Source organism: Dromaius novaehollandiae, chromosome 8, assembly GCF_036370855.1.
Source record: "Dromaius novaehollandiae isolate bDroNov1 chromosome 8, bDroNov1.hap1, whole genome shotgun sequence".
Taxonomy (NCBI): Eukaryota; Metazoa; Chordata; class Aves; order Casuariiformes; family Dromaiidae; genus Dromaius; species Dromaius novaehollandiae.
The window spans coordinates 38,586,711-38,603,987 of NC_088105.1; the positions used below are offsets into that span (position 1 = coordinate 38,586,711).

General features: G+C 39.1%; 1 protein-coding gene across 1 annotated transcript in view; it reads left to right on the forward strand.

The window, feature by feature from the left end:
- Nucleotides 1-218: 218 nt before the first annotated feature.
- HOOK1 (hook microtubule tethering protein 1) overlaps nt 219-17,277 on the forward strand; it is a 30,994-nt gene continuing 13,935 nt past the window's right edge. The window contains exons 1-8 of the mRNA XM_026105066.2: nt 219-470; nt 7,425-7,510; nt 9,599-9,671; nt 9,994-10,044; nt 11,650-11,782; nt 12,702-12,769; nt 14,126-14,188; nt 15,292-15,375. Of these exons, the coding sequence (XP_025960851.2) occupies nt 420-470; nt 7,425-7,510; nt 9,599-9,671; nt 9,994-10,044; nt 11,650-11,782; nt 12,702-12,769; nt 14,126-14,188; nt 15,292-15,375 (609 nt within the window). The 5' untranslated portion in view covers nt 219-419. The remainder of the gene's footprint in view (nt 471-7,424; nt 7,511-9,598; nt 9,672-9,993; nt 10,045-11,649; nt 11,783-12,701; nt 12,770-14,125; nt 14,189-15,291; nt 15,376-17,277) is intronic.

Sequence of the window (17,277 nt, forward strand, 5' to 3'; positions counted from 1 at the left end):
CGCGCGGCGAGGCCCGAGGGCGGCGGGGACGCCGAGGGGAGCCGCCGCCACCAGAGGGCGCCGCCCGCCCCAGGCCACGTTCGCTCTCCCGCCGCACGCCCGCCTCCAACGGGCGCGCCCCCCACCGATTGGCGCAAACGACTACAGCCTCTCCTCGTGATTGGTGGCGCCAGCTGCCACTCCGAGCCTTTGAAGGCAGGGGCGGGCACTGACGTGTACGTGATGACAGCGCTGCCCCCGCCTCGCCTCCGCTGCTGCGTAGGTGGGCGCCGCTGGCGGCGGCGGCGCGCGGGGAGGGGACGCCTGTCACGTAAGCTGCGCGTTGCGTTGGGCGTAAGCGCGCTTGGTGGATCGGGCGCTTACGCAGCAGCGGCTGCGGGCCGGGCCGGGCCGGCCGGCGGTGGGACGAGGCCGCCGCCATGGAGGCGAAGCCCACCGACCTCCTGCTCTGCGACAGCCTCATCCTCTGGGTGAGTGCCGCGGCGGGGCGGGGGGTCCCGCCTGCCTGCCTGCCTCCCCGCCGCGGTGTCCGGCCTGCTGTGAGCCCCGGGCAGGCGTTCGCTGTCACAGAGCGGCTTCCCGAGGAGGCGGCGGCGGGGGGGGGCCTCCCCCAGGAGCGGCCTCCCCCAGGAGCGGCCTCCCCCCGGCGGAGCGGGGCTTTTCCAGTCAGCCCTCCCCCCGCCAACGCGCCGCGGCCGGGGGCTTCGCGGGGGCGGGCGGCCGTTGGGAGCGGCGGGCGGGCACCTGTTGGGCCCGCGCCGTTGCCATGGCAACGGGGGCGGCGCGGGGGGGGGGCGGCCCCGCACGCGCCCCCCCCCCCCCCCCCCCGGCTCTCCCGTTCCCTCCTGGCTTATGTGTCGTGGGGTCCTCGCTGCCCTGGGGGAATGTGGCAGGGATCCCGCTGCAACTCCTGTCAGGTGCTTCGGGGTGGGGAGGGGGGGATCCGAGTGAGACGCAAATGGACAGAAAAAATGATTATTTGGGTAAAATCGCGGCTATAATAGTGCGGCTTGCATAATATATACGTTTCTTCTATACTCCCCCCCACTCTTGCAGAAGTAATAGCCTTGAAGTGTAGGTACAACCTTTTGAATATCCTATAAGTCCAATTAGTGGTTCTCTGGCAAACCCTATAATGTAGAAGCCTCGCAGTAATTAACAGTAACACTAAATACATGCAATTCATTTGAATTCAGTTGGCAGAAGCAGAAACCTCAGAGCTGAAGCTGAACTTCATCTGCTACCGTCTTTCAGTTAGAGCGTTTCTGGCAGCCAGATGCAGCATACTGCATGCACAAGAAGCGTGTATTTATTGGATTCATTAATCAAGCTTCCTTTTTTCTTATCCCCTCTTCTTTCTGAGTTTTCTCTACTTTCATGTCTGTAATTCTGGTGTAGTAGAGATGCAAACTTGGCAAGAGTGTGTTGTAGTAAATAATAGAGCAACTTTTGCAAGTGTTGCATAAAATCTTGGCAGGTAAGGCCAGAACTACTTTGCATGGACTGTTCCTTTAGCAATAATAGCTATTTTGGGTATACTAAGTGTGAAAAAGGGAAAGAGTGGATTATTTTAGAAGCATTATGGAGATCTGGCAATGAAAGCAGAGACAGACAAGAAAAAACACAATAGCAAAAGTAATTTAGCAGTAGCTACCAGAAAGACGTTCCTTCTCCTTTCTGCATGAAAATACTGTACAGAAGTTTTAATACAATTCAGTTTCATATAAAACACTGAGGAAACAGCTTCCTCCTCTCTTTTCCTTCCTTTCTTTTCCTGTTAGTTACCTTGTATGCTAATGTTTAGTTTGTCTTTAGCATTTCAGACATCTTATGCTTTACTTCTCCTGGATTGGGTATTCTTTATCTTGTAATCAGTGCATTCTCTTCTTTCTCTTCTTTGTGCTCTTCAGCTTTGTATCTTCTGCTGTAGATGAGAAGAATGGCTCTGTCATGATTCTGTTGCAAAATAAATTAATGAAACAGCTTGAGCAAACACATTCCTGATCTCTTTCTCTCCTTTCAGCAGTGTTGAAATATGTTTACAATTCCTGCTTAAATATTTTAAGCCTAATTCTTATTTTTAGTTTAGTCACATTACATACGTTTAATTACATAACATCTCTTAAAGTGAATGCTAATGGAACTTTAAGCAGCCTTAAACTAAAAGAGCATCATACAGGGTCATTAGTATAAATGAATGTCTAGCTCTGTATGTTCCAATTGTGTATGCCATACTGAGCAGATACATTGCCATATGCATGTTTTCAGATCTAGCACCTTATTTCTCTGACCTAATTTATAACTTAGTAGAAGCTGAGCATTAGCTAAGATGTGTTTCAGAGGTTCTTTCAACTTCATAGAAGACCGAATAAGAAGAAAAATTGGTCTTATGAAGTAGAGCTTTTTTTTTTTTTTTTTTTTTTTTTTTGGAGAGGGGAGTAAAATACTTTATAGTTGAAGAGAAAAGAGTTCTCTAACTCTCTGTAGTCCTAATAGATTTTTCATTTTTTTTTGTCCGTTAGTATAGCAAAGACATGTTCAGTCTGCTCACAATTTTTGGCGTTCTGCTGCCAGATCTTGCATTTTTATTTTAGCAGTTTTTATACTAGAAAACATGCATTCCTCATAGGAGAAAGTATGACTAAAAACATTGTTTAGTGTTCTTGCAACCCAGATGTCATTGGACTTAAAGTTTTAAGGATATTACCAAAAAACCCATAATGGAATTGCATTAAATTATACAGGGAATGTATTTGAGTTTTCAAGGAAAATTGACTTCTGGTAATGCTTGTTACCATTGTTTCTGCAACAGACTTTAGAGCCGAGTATTCTAAGAAGTCCCACAGAAAGACACACTTTGTTTACCGTATGTGAAATAAACCTTAATATTTTCCACTTCAGGGTAACAGTGGAGTGATAAAAGCAGCAGTCAGTAGGCCTAGTGATGCTGTAGTATCTTCTATGCTTAAGTGCCATTAAAACAGATATTTTCCTTACTACAGAGAGCAAAAATTTCCTGGATGTCTTTTGATGTTTTATCCCCGCAAAGTTTACTTTGTCTTTGAATCCCAACTAGGGCAGGCATCTGGAGCAAAGTCTCTGTAGAGAGATTGTGGATTGATTCTGTATAACAAGTCCTCTCTTGAGGTATGGCCAGTGTACTGCAGTGCCTTTGGAGTATCCATTAGGTTCTCTGCAGGACTGAGGCATGTGCTTGGGGTAGCCCTAGAATTCCTGACCGTGGGTTTTTGCCATGTTACGTTGTATTGATGTTCTGGTGTGTATAATTCATGAGATAGCAGCATTATTTAAGGGGGGGGGGGGGAGGGCTTTTTTTGGATCACATTTATGAAAATTTAGTTTACTGGTTTGTTACAATGAAGTTTTGTTTCTGTTCGATTATGATCCTTTTCCTAAAAGTGTGTTCTAGAAATCTGATTTGAGTGAGCATAATCCAAAGCTTCATAAGTTAAAAGCTGCCTAAGAAAATAGTTTTCAAAACGTCTTGGAAAGGAAGAGTGCTTAAAGTCTGGCAGGGCTAGTTCATCCTTTCCAGCTCTAGTGAGTAGTGTTACAGGTTTGGTATGTTTATTGAAGGCATTTTTCATAAAAATCAACTTTAAAAGAGGGGTTTTTCTTCCTCTTATCTGTCCTGTCACAAGTCATATTTATTATGTGAATAAATGCTACTTTATGGGTAGTTGAACAGCTACATATGGTAATATCTTCAATAGAAAGCTTTTTCCACAATAGATGTACCCATACATCTGTCTGTTTAGCACTGGCAGCATTTGTAATGCTATCTTTCCCTCTGGCTGAGTTATCATTATTAAAATTCTGGGATTAAGAATGGGAGCGTTTCTTATTACTTCAAAATCTCTTTGACTAACTGTAAAACCTTTGTCCTTAGCATATGTAATCTGAGTGTCAGCTGGAGTACCTTAACCCTGGATTCTTCGGATAAAATTCAAGGCATATTTTCTCAAGTATTGGATGGGTTTCTAGAGTTGTACTGCATAATCTGAACACAGTCCTGTTTAATCTACAGCTGTCCGGTAAATCCATCAGTAGATCCAGAGAAGAGGTGTGCTACGTGATGTAAAATCAAATTTTCAGTTTATACTATCAGCGTGACAGCTGTAGTTCTGGGAGAAAAAGTTTCCTCCACTTGTAAGAGCAAGTAGCAAGGTGTGTTTAAGCTAGGTTCATGGCTGATATCTGAAATGGTCTTCAGCATGAGTAACAGCATGTCTTTGAAGCTGTATTTAGGAAAACTAATTGAATCTGAAAGACTAGTGTTGCTACAGTACTGGAGTCCCTGGTTGCTTCTAACAACCTCTTGCTCCCAGCTGTTGGTGTGTGGTTTTTTTTTTTTTTTTTTTTTTTTTTTTTTTTAAATACATATAGGAAAAAAAAATCTCTATTTTGAGGACCTTATTTGACTGGCGCGGAGTTTGGAGAATGCACAACACTTCTACTCTCATTGTTTCTAGGCACATATGTAACTCTTAAATATATGGAGAGAAAAAGACTCTCAGTAGCTGTCCTCAACTGTAAAGGTATAGCAAAACACACAGAAGCATAGAAAATGCTGAAGACGTGATTCAGCTTTGCGAGCAGATGCAGATTGTCAGGCAGAATTTGTTGGATAGCAGTGAGGAATTCTGGTAGCCCTAAGTGATTTGGGGTTGGGGGGAGCACCTGGAGAGAAAGTGCTCTTTGGGACGATAGGCTTGCTGTTTGCTTAATCTTAATTAGCTGTTTCTATTCTGAGAGATACTGACATGCATAAAGCAGTGTTGCATGTCACAAGGTTGTCTAAGGCTTTGTTTACTTGCTTTAGCAGGCTTGGACAGTCTTGGTTATAGAAACAAAATGGTAGAACCTGTTATCTTCTTCAATTTATAAGTATGTATAGCCAAATGGCGGTATCACAATATTGTGCCATAAAGCTCTGAATTCTGGCATGGCCAGTGGTGACTCATAAGCTTCCAAGTCCATTCTTGAGCTGCTGTTAAGGCTGCTGTAGTATTAGAAACCAAGGCTGTCAATCACAGCTGCTTCAGATTGCATTCTCCTACTTAATCTTTTATGTAACCTACAAGGGATTACTGACTCTTCGCTTGCCCTAATACAGGATTAAAAAAAAATACATACTTAATAAAATAAAAGGCTCAGTCTCAATTTTTCTCTTCTGGGCTTGATTAGACTTTGTTTTTAAAGCAAGGAAACAAAATTTCTGAGTATATAGTTGGCCTTCATAAACAATAGGTGCAGTGACTGTCTCAGGTTCTCAAAACTGGAAGCTATGCTTTTTCAACTACTTCTATCCCAGTAGTTATATTTCCCAAAAGCATTAGACACGGTCATTTGTCAGTGGCCTTTGAAGAAGCTAAGCTGTCACAAAATGGTTGGGAAAGTCCCCTCACAGATGGACAGATGATTTAGGACATGATAAACATAGTATAAGAAATGAATTTTCCTAGTGGGCAGAGATTATAATTACGTGTGCTTGGTCCCATTCTATTCAGTGTATGTATTTCCTAATAGAAGAATTCTGTTTTAGTTAAGTTTCTCTTAGTTTTCCTCTGGTTTGGATACAGAGTGACATTCAGGTAGTTCCATCCTATAGACCTTAAATAAAGGAAAACCAGAAAAAGTGAAGAGAAAGGTGACCATTCTCAGCAGAAGTATGGAAGAGCTTCCATACAATGAAAGGCTAAATAAATTAGTGCTGTTCAGCCTGGGAAAGACACACTGGGAGGAGATGGGTATGATAAGGGTCAGTACAGAGAGCTCGTTCACTGTCCCTTTCTGCGTAAGCACTAGGGAGTGTCAAGTGAAGCTGGCGGATGACAAACTCGGACAAGAGGGGATAGTCCTGCAGAATCTTCTGATGCTGAGTTTGTGGCTCCTCCTTTGAGGACTGCTAAAAACAAATCTACTGTCAGTGGTTCAGGAGTCCTGAGACGCAAATTCCTGGAGCCTGATGTGAGGGGGTAGGGTGGTATGCTTGATCTGTTCTGTATTCTTTTTTCTTTGTATAGTCTGGCAAAGACGGGTTTGGATGAAACTTTGGCTGGACTTAGTATTTACTCAGCTTTATGGAGTGATCTTCTGAGGGCCTAGTTATCTCAGTGCTTTAAAGTGTTATACATTGAAACTAACAATTGAAACTGCATGCAGAAATTAGTAGCCCAGCAAGAGAGCTGCCTATGAATCTGTAACAGTAGTGGGAATACATCAAGTTGATAGGCAGATTCTTACTTTCACATCAGCTCTATACGTGATAAATATTTATTGCAGTGCTTACAAGGCTGTAGAAATGTTGAAGGTATTCCTGTGAGCTGAGTAATTTTTGGAGAAGCTAGCTGCAAAACATCTGAGCTGTTAAATTTTAATCTTTAGGATGGGAGTTGCATCTTGTTTGTATAGTCATAGTGCAAAGGGACCATAATTATACTGGAAGCACCAGTTGGAATACAAGAGACTGTTTGTAAAAATTCATATGGGGTAGGTTGGGCAACTTAACTGTAAAAGAGTTCTGTCTATAATCCGATTTTGTAATAGGGATGAAGAGTGAAAACTGGGGCTTTTTGCTTAATCTTTACAGAAATATGTAGATGGGTAAAACTGCATACAGCTCCGTGTTTAAATATTAGAAAGTGCAGATGCTTGATAACTGCTGCTACCAGGAAAAGATATGCGATTTCAGGATATAGTAAAAATTTCTTGGGTATATAACAGTATTTTGAAGTTGTATATTTTAATAGGAACTTCTTTAGAGTAACTTTGGAATTCCTGTATTGCAGGTAAATATGTTGTCAACTCGCAGGATTTAAAATTGTTCAGTCCTTCTCAGCTGTCTTCATATCCATAGAGTGCAATAACTCTCAGATAACTGCATTTTTCTGTTTTTGCATAACTCTTTTTACCTTTCTCTCTTTGCCCCAAAGTAAAATCAGGGATCTGTACTGATGTTGTGTCTTATGTTATTAAGTGCAGGTAGTAAAAGACTGGATTTGTTTTTTCCTCAGCCTTCATTCTCTGTTCTGATACCACTTTTTCTTTTGATAGCATGTCTCTGGAAGGAAGCACTCTCACCTAATCTAAAGGATGGATAAATGACTTTAATTTCACAAAGTAGTATTCCATAATTTGATTTACAATAAAAGGACCAGCATGAAAAAGCAGAGCATGGTCATACTAACTCTTAAAACTACTATTCATAACTGACAGTCACACTTACTGAGATAACTGGGTTGGCTTTCAAACTGCATAGTTCAGAAGGGATTTTGATGCTTCGAGCTGCTTAAAGGAGAAAGACATCTTGGTAAGGGCTTGTGCTTTAAAGAGGAAAAGGGTAACTAATTTCCTGCCCTTCTCTCTATTGATCAAGAAACATGTTATTTTCCCTCTTTTAGTTGCAGACATTCAATACTGCTGCGCCTTGCAGAGATGTTCAGGATTTGACTAATGGCGTTGCCATGGCACAGGTGCTTCATCAAATGTAAGTTGATGCTTAAGTTCAAAAAGAAGGTTTTTAATGTCTCAAAGTTCTTGTATTTAATGTGTGTAGTCTCTTCCCCGACCACTTGGGGGTGGGTGGTTGGTTATATGAGTAAGCATTTCTGACTTTTTTTTTTTTTTTTGGTAGTCATAAACTTACAGCAGGCAGTTTATAGTAGAAGATAAAATATACCTTTACATTGTTGTTTTGGGGCTGATGTCACAGTTGAATAATAATGTGAGAGAATGGAGGCAGTGATAAGGAGATATTCCATATATTCCATTCTGTTTTTCCTGTTCAGGAGTTTTTCTACAACCTTTTTCCCTCCCTAATCTCCTATTGATATTGGAAGTAACTGGCAATAACTGGCAATTGTAGTTTGAATTATGGAATAATAGTTTTGCTTGCTAATATGTAATTAAATTGTATTTGTTTCTTGCTTATGCTGAAACAAAGGACTCAAATAATGGAATAGTTACTATTTTTTATATTTTGGTTTCTGTGTTGTTGGCCCATCAAGGGGGATTACTGCAGTATTAAATTCAAAGTTCCAATATTTCTGGAACCATACTTAAAGAAAAGTGGGCACAAATGATACCATCTAGTTTAGTTTTTCCATTAACACTGTTTCCATGGATATCTGTACTTCAGGTGATATGTTCCTCCTCTTTGGTATGAGGAACTAACAGTTTAAAAGGTGTGTCTTTGTATTCTCTTCCTCTTGGGACAGCTCAATTTACATAGTCTTATGTTCTAAATCTTAAATGCTAACTTATTTGTGTGGAAAAATGTGTTGGGCATGTTCTGTGGCAGTTCTTTATTCAAAACAGTAATACTGGGACAATCAAAAACAAACCTGCTTCAAATAATTCCGTATTACTGATGTGATGGCAAATGGTAGTGAGCTGAATGGCACGCTAATTTGAAACTTGCAGTTATCTCAGACATGATTGAAACATCAATCTCTTATTGAAACAGTATCATAGCACAAGTCATCACTGCAACTTTATTGCTGCTGTTGGCTCAGACAATAAAAGGGAAGTTTGAATTACCATCTCTTTATCTTGCTATCATCTGTTCAAACTGTGTCTTTGATTACTAACAAATTACTTCAAAAAACAAAAAAAACCCCACAGTCCCTGAAACTATGCTGTGTAGAGACAGAGCTTGCTCTTTTCCGAAGACCTGGCAAAAACTGATTCACAGTTGCTTAGCGAGGGTTTTCTGAGGGTCACTTCCCAATGTCACAAGCTCCCTTGTCACAGTGGCTCAGCAGGGCTTAATTTAGTATGTGTCTGCAGGATGCCACTATTTCTAAAGTAACAAATCAGTCAAGCTACCATGTCAGGTTTCTAGAATAAGAAATAATCACCACTCACACAGGTGAAGGTTTGTTAGTAGTAGTCTGGTGTAGCAGCTAGAACGTGTGCTTACTGCGTGGCTGTTTGTGGGTGTCTTTTACTAGGTGCTCCGAAACCAATGAATAAACAGTATTGTGTAAAAGTCAGTTATTGTTAGATATGCTGCAATTGTGCCCCTTGGCAGCTCAGTTTGTGTAAACTCCCTCAACAATTCATCCTTATTTATACCAATGAAGTAAATATACATCTGTCTGGAGGATCAAACAGATTCAGAAATTATGAAATGCCAGTAGTAAAAAAACAATTTGTTTTTCTTGATAAGTAGTTTTGACTAATTGTAGTGAATGTTTACATATCCAAATGTGCTAAAGTAAGTATTTAATGTGAGTGTTAATTTATTTAAAGCTTATGGCATTATGACCATTTTTTCATGCATTAAAAACTCAACGTGAGAGAGGCCTTCAGATGCCTGTATCCCTAGGTTTCCTAGGTAACTCAAGCATATATTGAAATTCTTCCTGTCTTGAAAGATAGTGTCTTATGTGGTGGTGTATGCCACATAATATGGCAAGCAGGATAGAAATTCCCTGTGAAACAGTTGTAATTTGTAATCTCCAGGTCTCATCAGAGACCATAGTAAAACATCCTGATAATCCAGTGCTGAGGGTCTGGTATCTTATTTAAGTATGTATGCTTGTTAATGTTTAATTATTTAATTTCATTTTAGAGATGTTGCCTGGTTTGACGCATCTTGGCTAAGCCGCATTAAAGATGATGTTGGTGACAACTGGAGAATAAAGGTACTCAAAGCTGAAGTTAGTAAAAGTTTTGTGAGGCGGGGTATGGTGTCAGTCCTGAGTTTATCTAACAGTGCAAAAACTACAGTTCAGATTTAAACTCAGATTAATTGTTGAGATTAATTTCAATGTATTTGAACTTTAGTTTAAGTGCCTGCCAGCATTTTGCATGGGGATTTTCTCTTGCAGTATTTCTCTTCCCCTAACATTACATGTTTTTCTCCTAGAGCTGCTGTGTAAACATTTGATTATAAATTATTACTTAATTTCAGAGAAATTAATAATTGTAATAAAAGCCTGTAACTTTTCTTTCTTGTACAATTAGTCCAGTAATCTGAAGAAGATACTGCAAGGAATTATGGACTATTATCATGAGGTATGGAAAAAGCAGCATTTTTTTGTTGTTGTTCTGATCCATAAACATTCTTTTTCACCCAGTTAACTCTTTTATTCTATGAAAGTAATGCATTTTAAGGGCTGTCTGTAGAAAGTGTGTTGCAACTGTCTGGTTGAATGGGACATTTGAATTAATATAAAATTACTATGATACATTCAAAAATCTTTTGGATGTATGTGCATATATAAGCGTGTTTCTTTTAGATAAGATTCTCAGAACATAAGGTGGAAATCATGTCTCTGTCACTGCCCGGGTGAGTGTCAGAAGCACCGAATGCAGAATTCTGCTGACGTGTGTGTGTGTATGCGTGCGTGCGTTCATTCGTGTTTGGTCTTGCCTAGTGAAGTTTTAATCCCTTTCTACTCAGCAGAATGGATTCAGCAACCCCTAGCCTCGTTCTTATGATACTCGCCTGCAATTTGTGAGCTACAGTTACAAATCCTTGTGGGCAGAGTAAGGATTTTTTTGTTGGCGCTCTCTTGTGCAGGATGAGTGTGATAGCCGTAAAAGGGTGCTCCTTTTTCTTTGAGGTTTTAAACAAACAAACGGACAAAAAACCACCATTGATGAATTGTGTATGGAGCTTGGCTACAGTCATGTGATGGACATGGTCTGGAAAAACTTACCAGCTTGTCTTACTGTTTTCTGGCTCATGCCTGGGCTTAGTTGTAAGATTAAGTGCCCAGCTCTTCCATGGCAAACCCAGAAATAGAGCTTCTTTAGGTTTATAAGTGTTTTCTGGGGGGGGGTGCGGTTTGAAGGACTAGGGAGCAACTGACTTCGGGTACACTTTTAATAAATTTTTGATTTATTTGTTTGTCTATATTTCTTCTTTTTATCTTGCATCAGTTCTGTTGGTAGAACAAATTAACTCTCATTTGAGGGCTAAGCCTGGAACTTTTAACTTACAGTAATGCTTTATTTTCTTGTAGAATAGGTCATTCAAAAAGCATGCAAGTTATTAAACTTTCAAACTTTGTATTCTTTTTCTAAAATGTTCAACTCTTAATAAAGAAAAATCAGCTCTTAATAAAATGCATAATTTCATGGTGCTAAATAAGCACCAAGTGTTTCGAGTAGGTGTGGCTATGCTCTTAAAGTTGTCTGCTTTAAGTTTAGGCTTATTCAGAGGCAGATTTAAGGTGCTGAATTTGGTAAAAGTCATTGGCTAGCACTTGATTGGATACTCCTTCCCCCAGACATGCACCCAAACTGGGGAGAGAGGAGACAGTTTAGAACTGCTGTTTCTGGCCCAAGGTAAGTACAGCCCATGTGACGTATGAGTTTAGCATATGAAGCTCTGTAACAAACAGGGTGAGAACATCTGTTTTGTGTAGACACCTTCAGACTTCCTAATTTGATACTGCTATCTGTGTACTCTCTCATCAGATATATTTCTAGTGTGCATCTCCACAGCTAATGTTTAAGATCTCTTGCTTTCACGTGTATTACAGTAACAAACTTTTTAATAGCCTGTATTTTTGTTCTGGATGGCTTACTGAGTTCAGGCTTCTTATGTGGTATGAAATGTTAATGTTGCCTGAAATTGGGAGTTCATATTTACTTTCTCTTCAATTTTTTCAGTTTTTGGGTCAGCAGATATCAGAAGAACTTATTCCTGACTTAAACCAGATATCTGAGAATTCAGATCCTACTGAACTGGGCAGGCTTCTCCAGCTTATTTTAGGTTGTGCAGTCAACTGTGAAAGGAAGCAAGGTACGTACTACTTTCATCTGCTCATAAAACAGCAAACTTTGTCTCAGAAAGTGTTGATTGGTAAGGTGTAAAAGAAACTTTTCTCTCTTATTTGTCAAAGTCTCTACTGTTAGTTTATTGTATTAGCATGCCTATTCTGACACTGGAGTTCACTTAAAAGCAAAACACACACAGGAAATTTGACTGTATACAACTGGAACTTTGTGCAGGGTAGAATAAAATATAGTCTGCAATGTTTGTGGAGTTTTTTATTCCTAATTGTTAAAATATGTACCAAAACCTAAAACTTACTATTCAAATACCAGTCAAGCAAATTAGATGAAAAACTGACATTAGAAACTGCCTTTCATACTGTGTAGACATCCCTACACTAAGAGAAATGACAGTTACACTTTTCTGACTGGATGTTGTACGTAATGGAAACTTGTTGGGCCTAAATGTACAGATATCATCACCTGGAACTTTGCTGCTGTTGTGAGAACTATTCCCATACAGAGCTCTATAACTTAAAATGCGTACAGAACACTCAATTTCTGAGATGTTATTTTAGCTTATCTGGCATGGCTTTAGAAAGTACATTGTTTTTGCATGATACATGCATTAAACTGATTTTTAAGATATGTTAGCCACATTCATTTCTTGCAGACAAATACTGCTCTACGAGCATGTTGTGCAAAATTCTGTTATAGTACAGTTCTGTGGCATGTCATGAATAATTTGGATAACTGCATATAAGATAATCCAGTATGTGTATGTTGATTACAGGTAGTGCTGTATGTAAAAAGAGCACTACCTATTCAGAAACAGCTTTTCAGAGAATAGTGTCTTTTGTGTCTTTCTAGAAAAGGTCCATCATGTTGTTCAAGCCATTTAGAATAAACGTCATGATAAGTCACTACAAGTTCTTCTTTTTTTATAGAACACATACAGAATATCATGACCCTGGAAGAGTCTGTGCAACATGTTGTCATGACTGCTATTCAAGAGGTAAGCAATAATTTACATAGCCTAATGCTTCCAACTGAGAAGCTTGCATATTCATTTACTGTGTGTGGGGTTTTTTTTTTTTTAATTATTCTTTAAAGAAAGGTTGAGAAAGATTAAGGAAGTGTAAGTGCTACTCAAAATTGTCTGGGTGGGTCAAAAACAAGAGAGGCGGTTTTGATTTTAATCTTGTGTGTTGAAAGTACACTTTATGATGATGATAAATGCTTAAGATTTCCTACTTTGTACAAAAAATGTGTCTAGTTGTTAATTGAAGCCAACCAGTGATTACATGACAGTCAGGTTACAAAGCTTCTGCTCCAGGGCTGTAGTCTTGGACCTCATGGTTATGCTGATTGTAAGTGTTTGTGAGGCTACATCATTTCGACGCATATTGTTGCAATAAGTGATGTACAAACTCTCAGCCATGTCTCTCGGATTTTGTCACTGCAGCCTCCCACTTTTCCCCTGACACTTTCCTTTATTCTTACCTGGATCATCTTCATGGTCTGGCTTACAGCATAGCTCTGCAGTCTGTCATACCTGTGAGCTTCAGGAGTGTGAAGCAGAGAATTGAGGGAGGCAAGAGACACAATGCTGACTGTTGAAGAAAATGTAACATGTAATTGCACACTCATCAACATAACACTAGAGCTGGCAGCAGGCTTAAAACTTACTGATTTAAATTTGCTGTGTATTTTTTATAGATGTTAGCATCATATTGGTAGAAATAAATCCATAAGCCTCCTGTTTGTATTTGACTGATCAAACGCTCCTTCTGAACAAGATCTAGAAATAATACTGTATCTCCTGAGTAGGAAGTAAAGCCCTTTCACTGTTGATGAGTGTACTCTCTCTCTCTCTCTCTCTCTATATATATATATATATATAGTGTGTGTGTGTGTATGTATACACACACACGTGTGTGTGTATGTATATACATATATAAAAAAAATCTGTATCAGTGAAAGCTGTACTAATCTTCCAGGTGTTTGCTTCATGACAACATAAGTGACACAAAGAAGTGTGATAACTATTAAATGCATGCCCTCTAGTCTACTCCCTTCAATTTGACTAGAGGCTTGCCTCTGATTTAGCAGGACAAACTTTCATCCAGTAAGAGGTTACTGCTCACACTTGGCTAATATGGGAGAAGAAATCTATCCTCTCATTCTGGATTTAAGTCCTTTACTCACCGTGAGATGGTTTTATTATTATTAATCTGCTTTGATCTATAGGAAGAGTACAAGGACATACTGGAAAATTCACTGTCCATTGAATATCGACTGTATTTACAGAATATTTAACCTCTAAATTATTCTTTTGCCTGTGACTTTATTTTTATTTTTTTTTTTGTAGCTCATGAGCAAGGAAATAGTGGGTCCTTCTACAACTGATGCATCGAGTGAAATGGAACAGCAGGTAACTGCCTAATATTTGTTGGTTTTGTAGTTCAAGCTTGAAAAATAAGTTGATATTTTCCTATCTCTCAGATGAAGAGATGGGCTGCTCTCCAATTAAGACAAAGCAAAACAAAACCAAACAACCCCCCCCCCCCCACACACACACACATTTTTGTCTTCTATCTGCACAAACTGCTTGCTCTGTATTCCAGTCAGAGCTGAGCTGATTCAACCATACTGTTTCACAAAGGGCAGAGCAACATGCTCATCTAGGTAGAAATTATACAGTAAACTAATGGTATCTTTCAGAACTAACCATAATAATATAAAAAGGTATTTGTAAATACAGCTGTCAGTTCATATGTTTTAAAGAAGCTGTGTAACTTTCTTTGCAGGTGTAAAACCTGCCAATGTGTGTACTGCAAGAAGAACTAGGATACATCAGGGTTCAGCCTATATTAGGCTAAAAATTTTAGATTATTTTCAGATTATTTTTGAGATCCTAAAAACACTTGATAACTGTAACAATGCACATGAAATGAAGCTGTCTTTAAAACCACCTGCCCGTAAAAGGAGCACCAGTATTCCTATTCTGAGGTGAAAGACATTTGGCTAGCCAGAGTAAACCTGAATTTAGAAAGATCTTAGTCAATTTTCTTTCTGTGCTTACAATGAATTTTATTTGGTAGGGGGGGTTGGTGGTGGTGGAAGAGGCACGGCCAACATTTAGACCTGATCCACATGCATGAGTCTAGTGGATTTTATTCAAGAAAGGATTGAGCCAATGGACTGGAGGTGTTTAATGGACAGGGATTTTGAAACTGTGACATCACACCTGCTCCTGGTGTTTTTCTGTATCCTTTTAGCCTAAGTTGTTCGTTTGGGTCTGAATGTTACTCTGAGTTTCAGTGATTCATGTGTTACGTGTGATAATTGTTTAAAATGTAGGTAAGCGAGATGAACAGAGACCCTGATCCAACAATGTATTTAGGCTTCTAACTCTGTGAGTGCCTAGCATTCTCCTTAAGCAGTTGCTGTGGGTAATTGAGACACTTAAGAAGAAAGAAATATAAGTGCTTTGGATATGGGCCAGAGCGATTGACTGTTTTTGTTTTTTAAAAGCTTAAAAGAGCTTTAGAAGACCTTCAGGAAGCACTAGCAGAAAAAGAAGAGTTGGCACAAAGATGTCAAGAGCTAGATTTACAGGTAAGAACCAACAAATTGCTTATTTTTTAGGTGTGTGGTGGTGTCATTATTAATAAGCAAAAATTCTGAAGGTTGCAGTGAATTTTGCATTTATTTGAAGTTTATCTAAGAATTCTTATCTGATATTTTTTTGTGGGGAAAAGCAACAATTCTATCCTCTAAAATATGATTACTTGAAATGGTGGTCTAATGTAAAGCTGAGGTCCTCTGTCAACTATTAAGCCAAAGGTTGCTTCGTCGGCTAGCTTTATACTTATCCCTAGTAGCAAGTAGCCAGCAAAACATGGCTTTAAAAATTTCCCATGTCATTTTCAGTCACCGCTGCCTTTAGTCCTTTGAACTATATCCTAAAATGCAATTAATCTAATAGTCATTAGATTTAATCAAAAGAAAAAAATGCTGTTTTCCATAGGAGTTGAGGAGAGACTAAAACTTGAAATTTATCTAAAATGTACTGACTCTTTTCTTGTGGGTAGAGTTTCAACATGGAGAATATTTCAGGAATTAAAAATAATGAAAACTAGTAGATCCTTGCTGACATTTGCAAACCACACTGATAATAGGTCTACCTAAAAAGCCTGTCTTTGCAGAAGGGAGAGAGGATTTCACAACCATAAAGAGTACGTGGTTAAACACAATAAACAGTAACTTGAATTTCATTTAAACAGAAATTTAAAACAATGTTGTTAGCCCAAAGTCTTATTTCCATTTTCTGATACTACAGTCTGAGAGTAGAAAGAGGTTTATGTGAAGGGGTAGTTCATCTTAGCTTTGATCCTGTATGAAGACAACATTTGGATAGCATCCTTTTATAGGAGCTGGTGTTCTGTACAAGCTCTATGTGCCTCTGGAAAAAAAATCCAGAGGCTACTTTCTACTTTTCTTACAGATAGAAATGACTGGAAGAGTTGAATATATTTAAAAGGAGCTGTTATTGCCAATTGCAGATGCCTAGATGCATTTCCCTTTTTCTCGAAGCCATAGTAAACATAGTAAAAAAAAAAAAAAATGCTTGTGAACTGAACCCTGCAGGAGAAAATGACTACTTTTAAAGTGAAAGAGGGTTGCTTCTACAGCCAAACTCTGAGATTACAGTTGTGAAACTTGGAAGACCATTGTGTCCATTGTTCAAAAGCTCTCTTTTTCTAGAGGTGTTGCGGTAAAAATTTACTTGCCTTTGTGCTTTCATTAGGAGACTTAGTATGTCTCACCAAAGCAGGCCTGGCTTTCTCCTGTCTCCCACAAATTTCTCTTTTGAGATTTCTTTCTTAATTGATGGTAGGTTACACAAAGCCAGTTGTTCATAACACAGCGTGGTCCAGGTGTCATTAGAGGTATTCAGGGAAAGATACTTCTGGGTATAACCAGATGGGAGGTGATGAGTTAAGGATAGCATAGTTCTTTAATATGGTGATGTGTGTTTTAAAATATCTCTTAAAAATTTGTTTTGAATTTGGAGTCCAGTGATACCTCTTTGTTATATCAAAATAATAGCTGAGAAAGCCATCAGGAAGGAACTAAAATAAAGATAGAAGCTTAACTTCAACTATGGAAAAATTTGTGGGTTTTTTTTGTTTTTGTTTTGTTTTTTTTTTTTTTTTTTTTTTTTGAAGCTGGAGACGGGTGTTCTTATCGTTATTCTAAAAATGTGAGTGTTGTGTATGTTTAGGGAGTGGCTGAGCCTTGAACAGGAAGTCTTACACTCTTTACTTGCTGGTATGTGTATGTGCATGTATATAGTAAGTTGACATTTGTATTTAAAAAGGAGTGGACCTAGAAAGCCAGCATCCAGTGCAGTGATACAGGAATTACTGGTCTGTTTCTTACATCTGCTCGATTGATAGACTTTTAAATTATGATTGCAAGCAAGCTGTTTCTTAATGTTGAATCATTTAGGTTAAA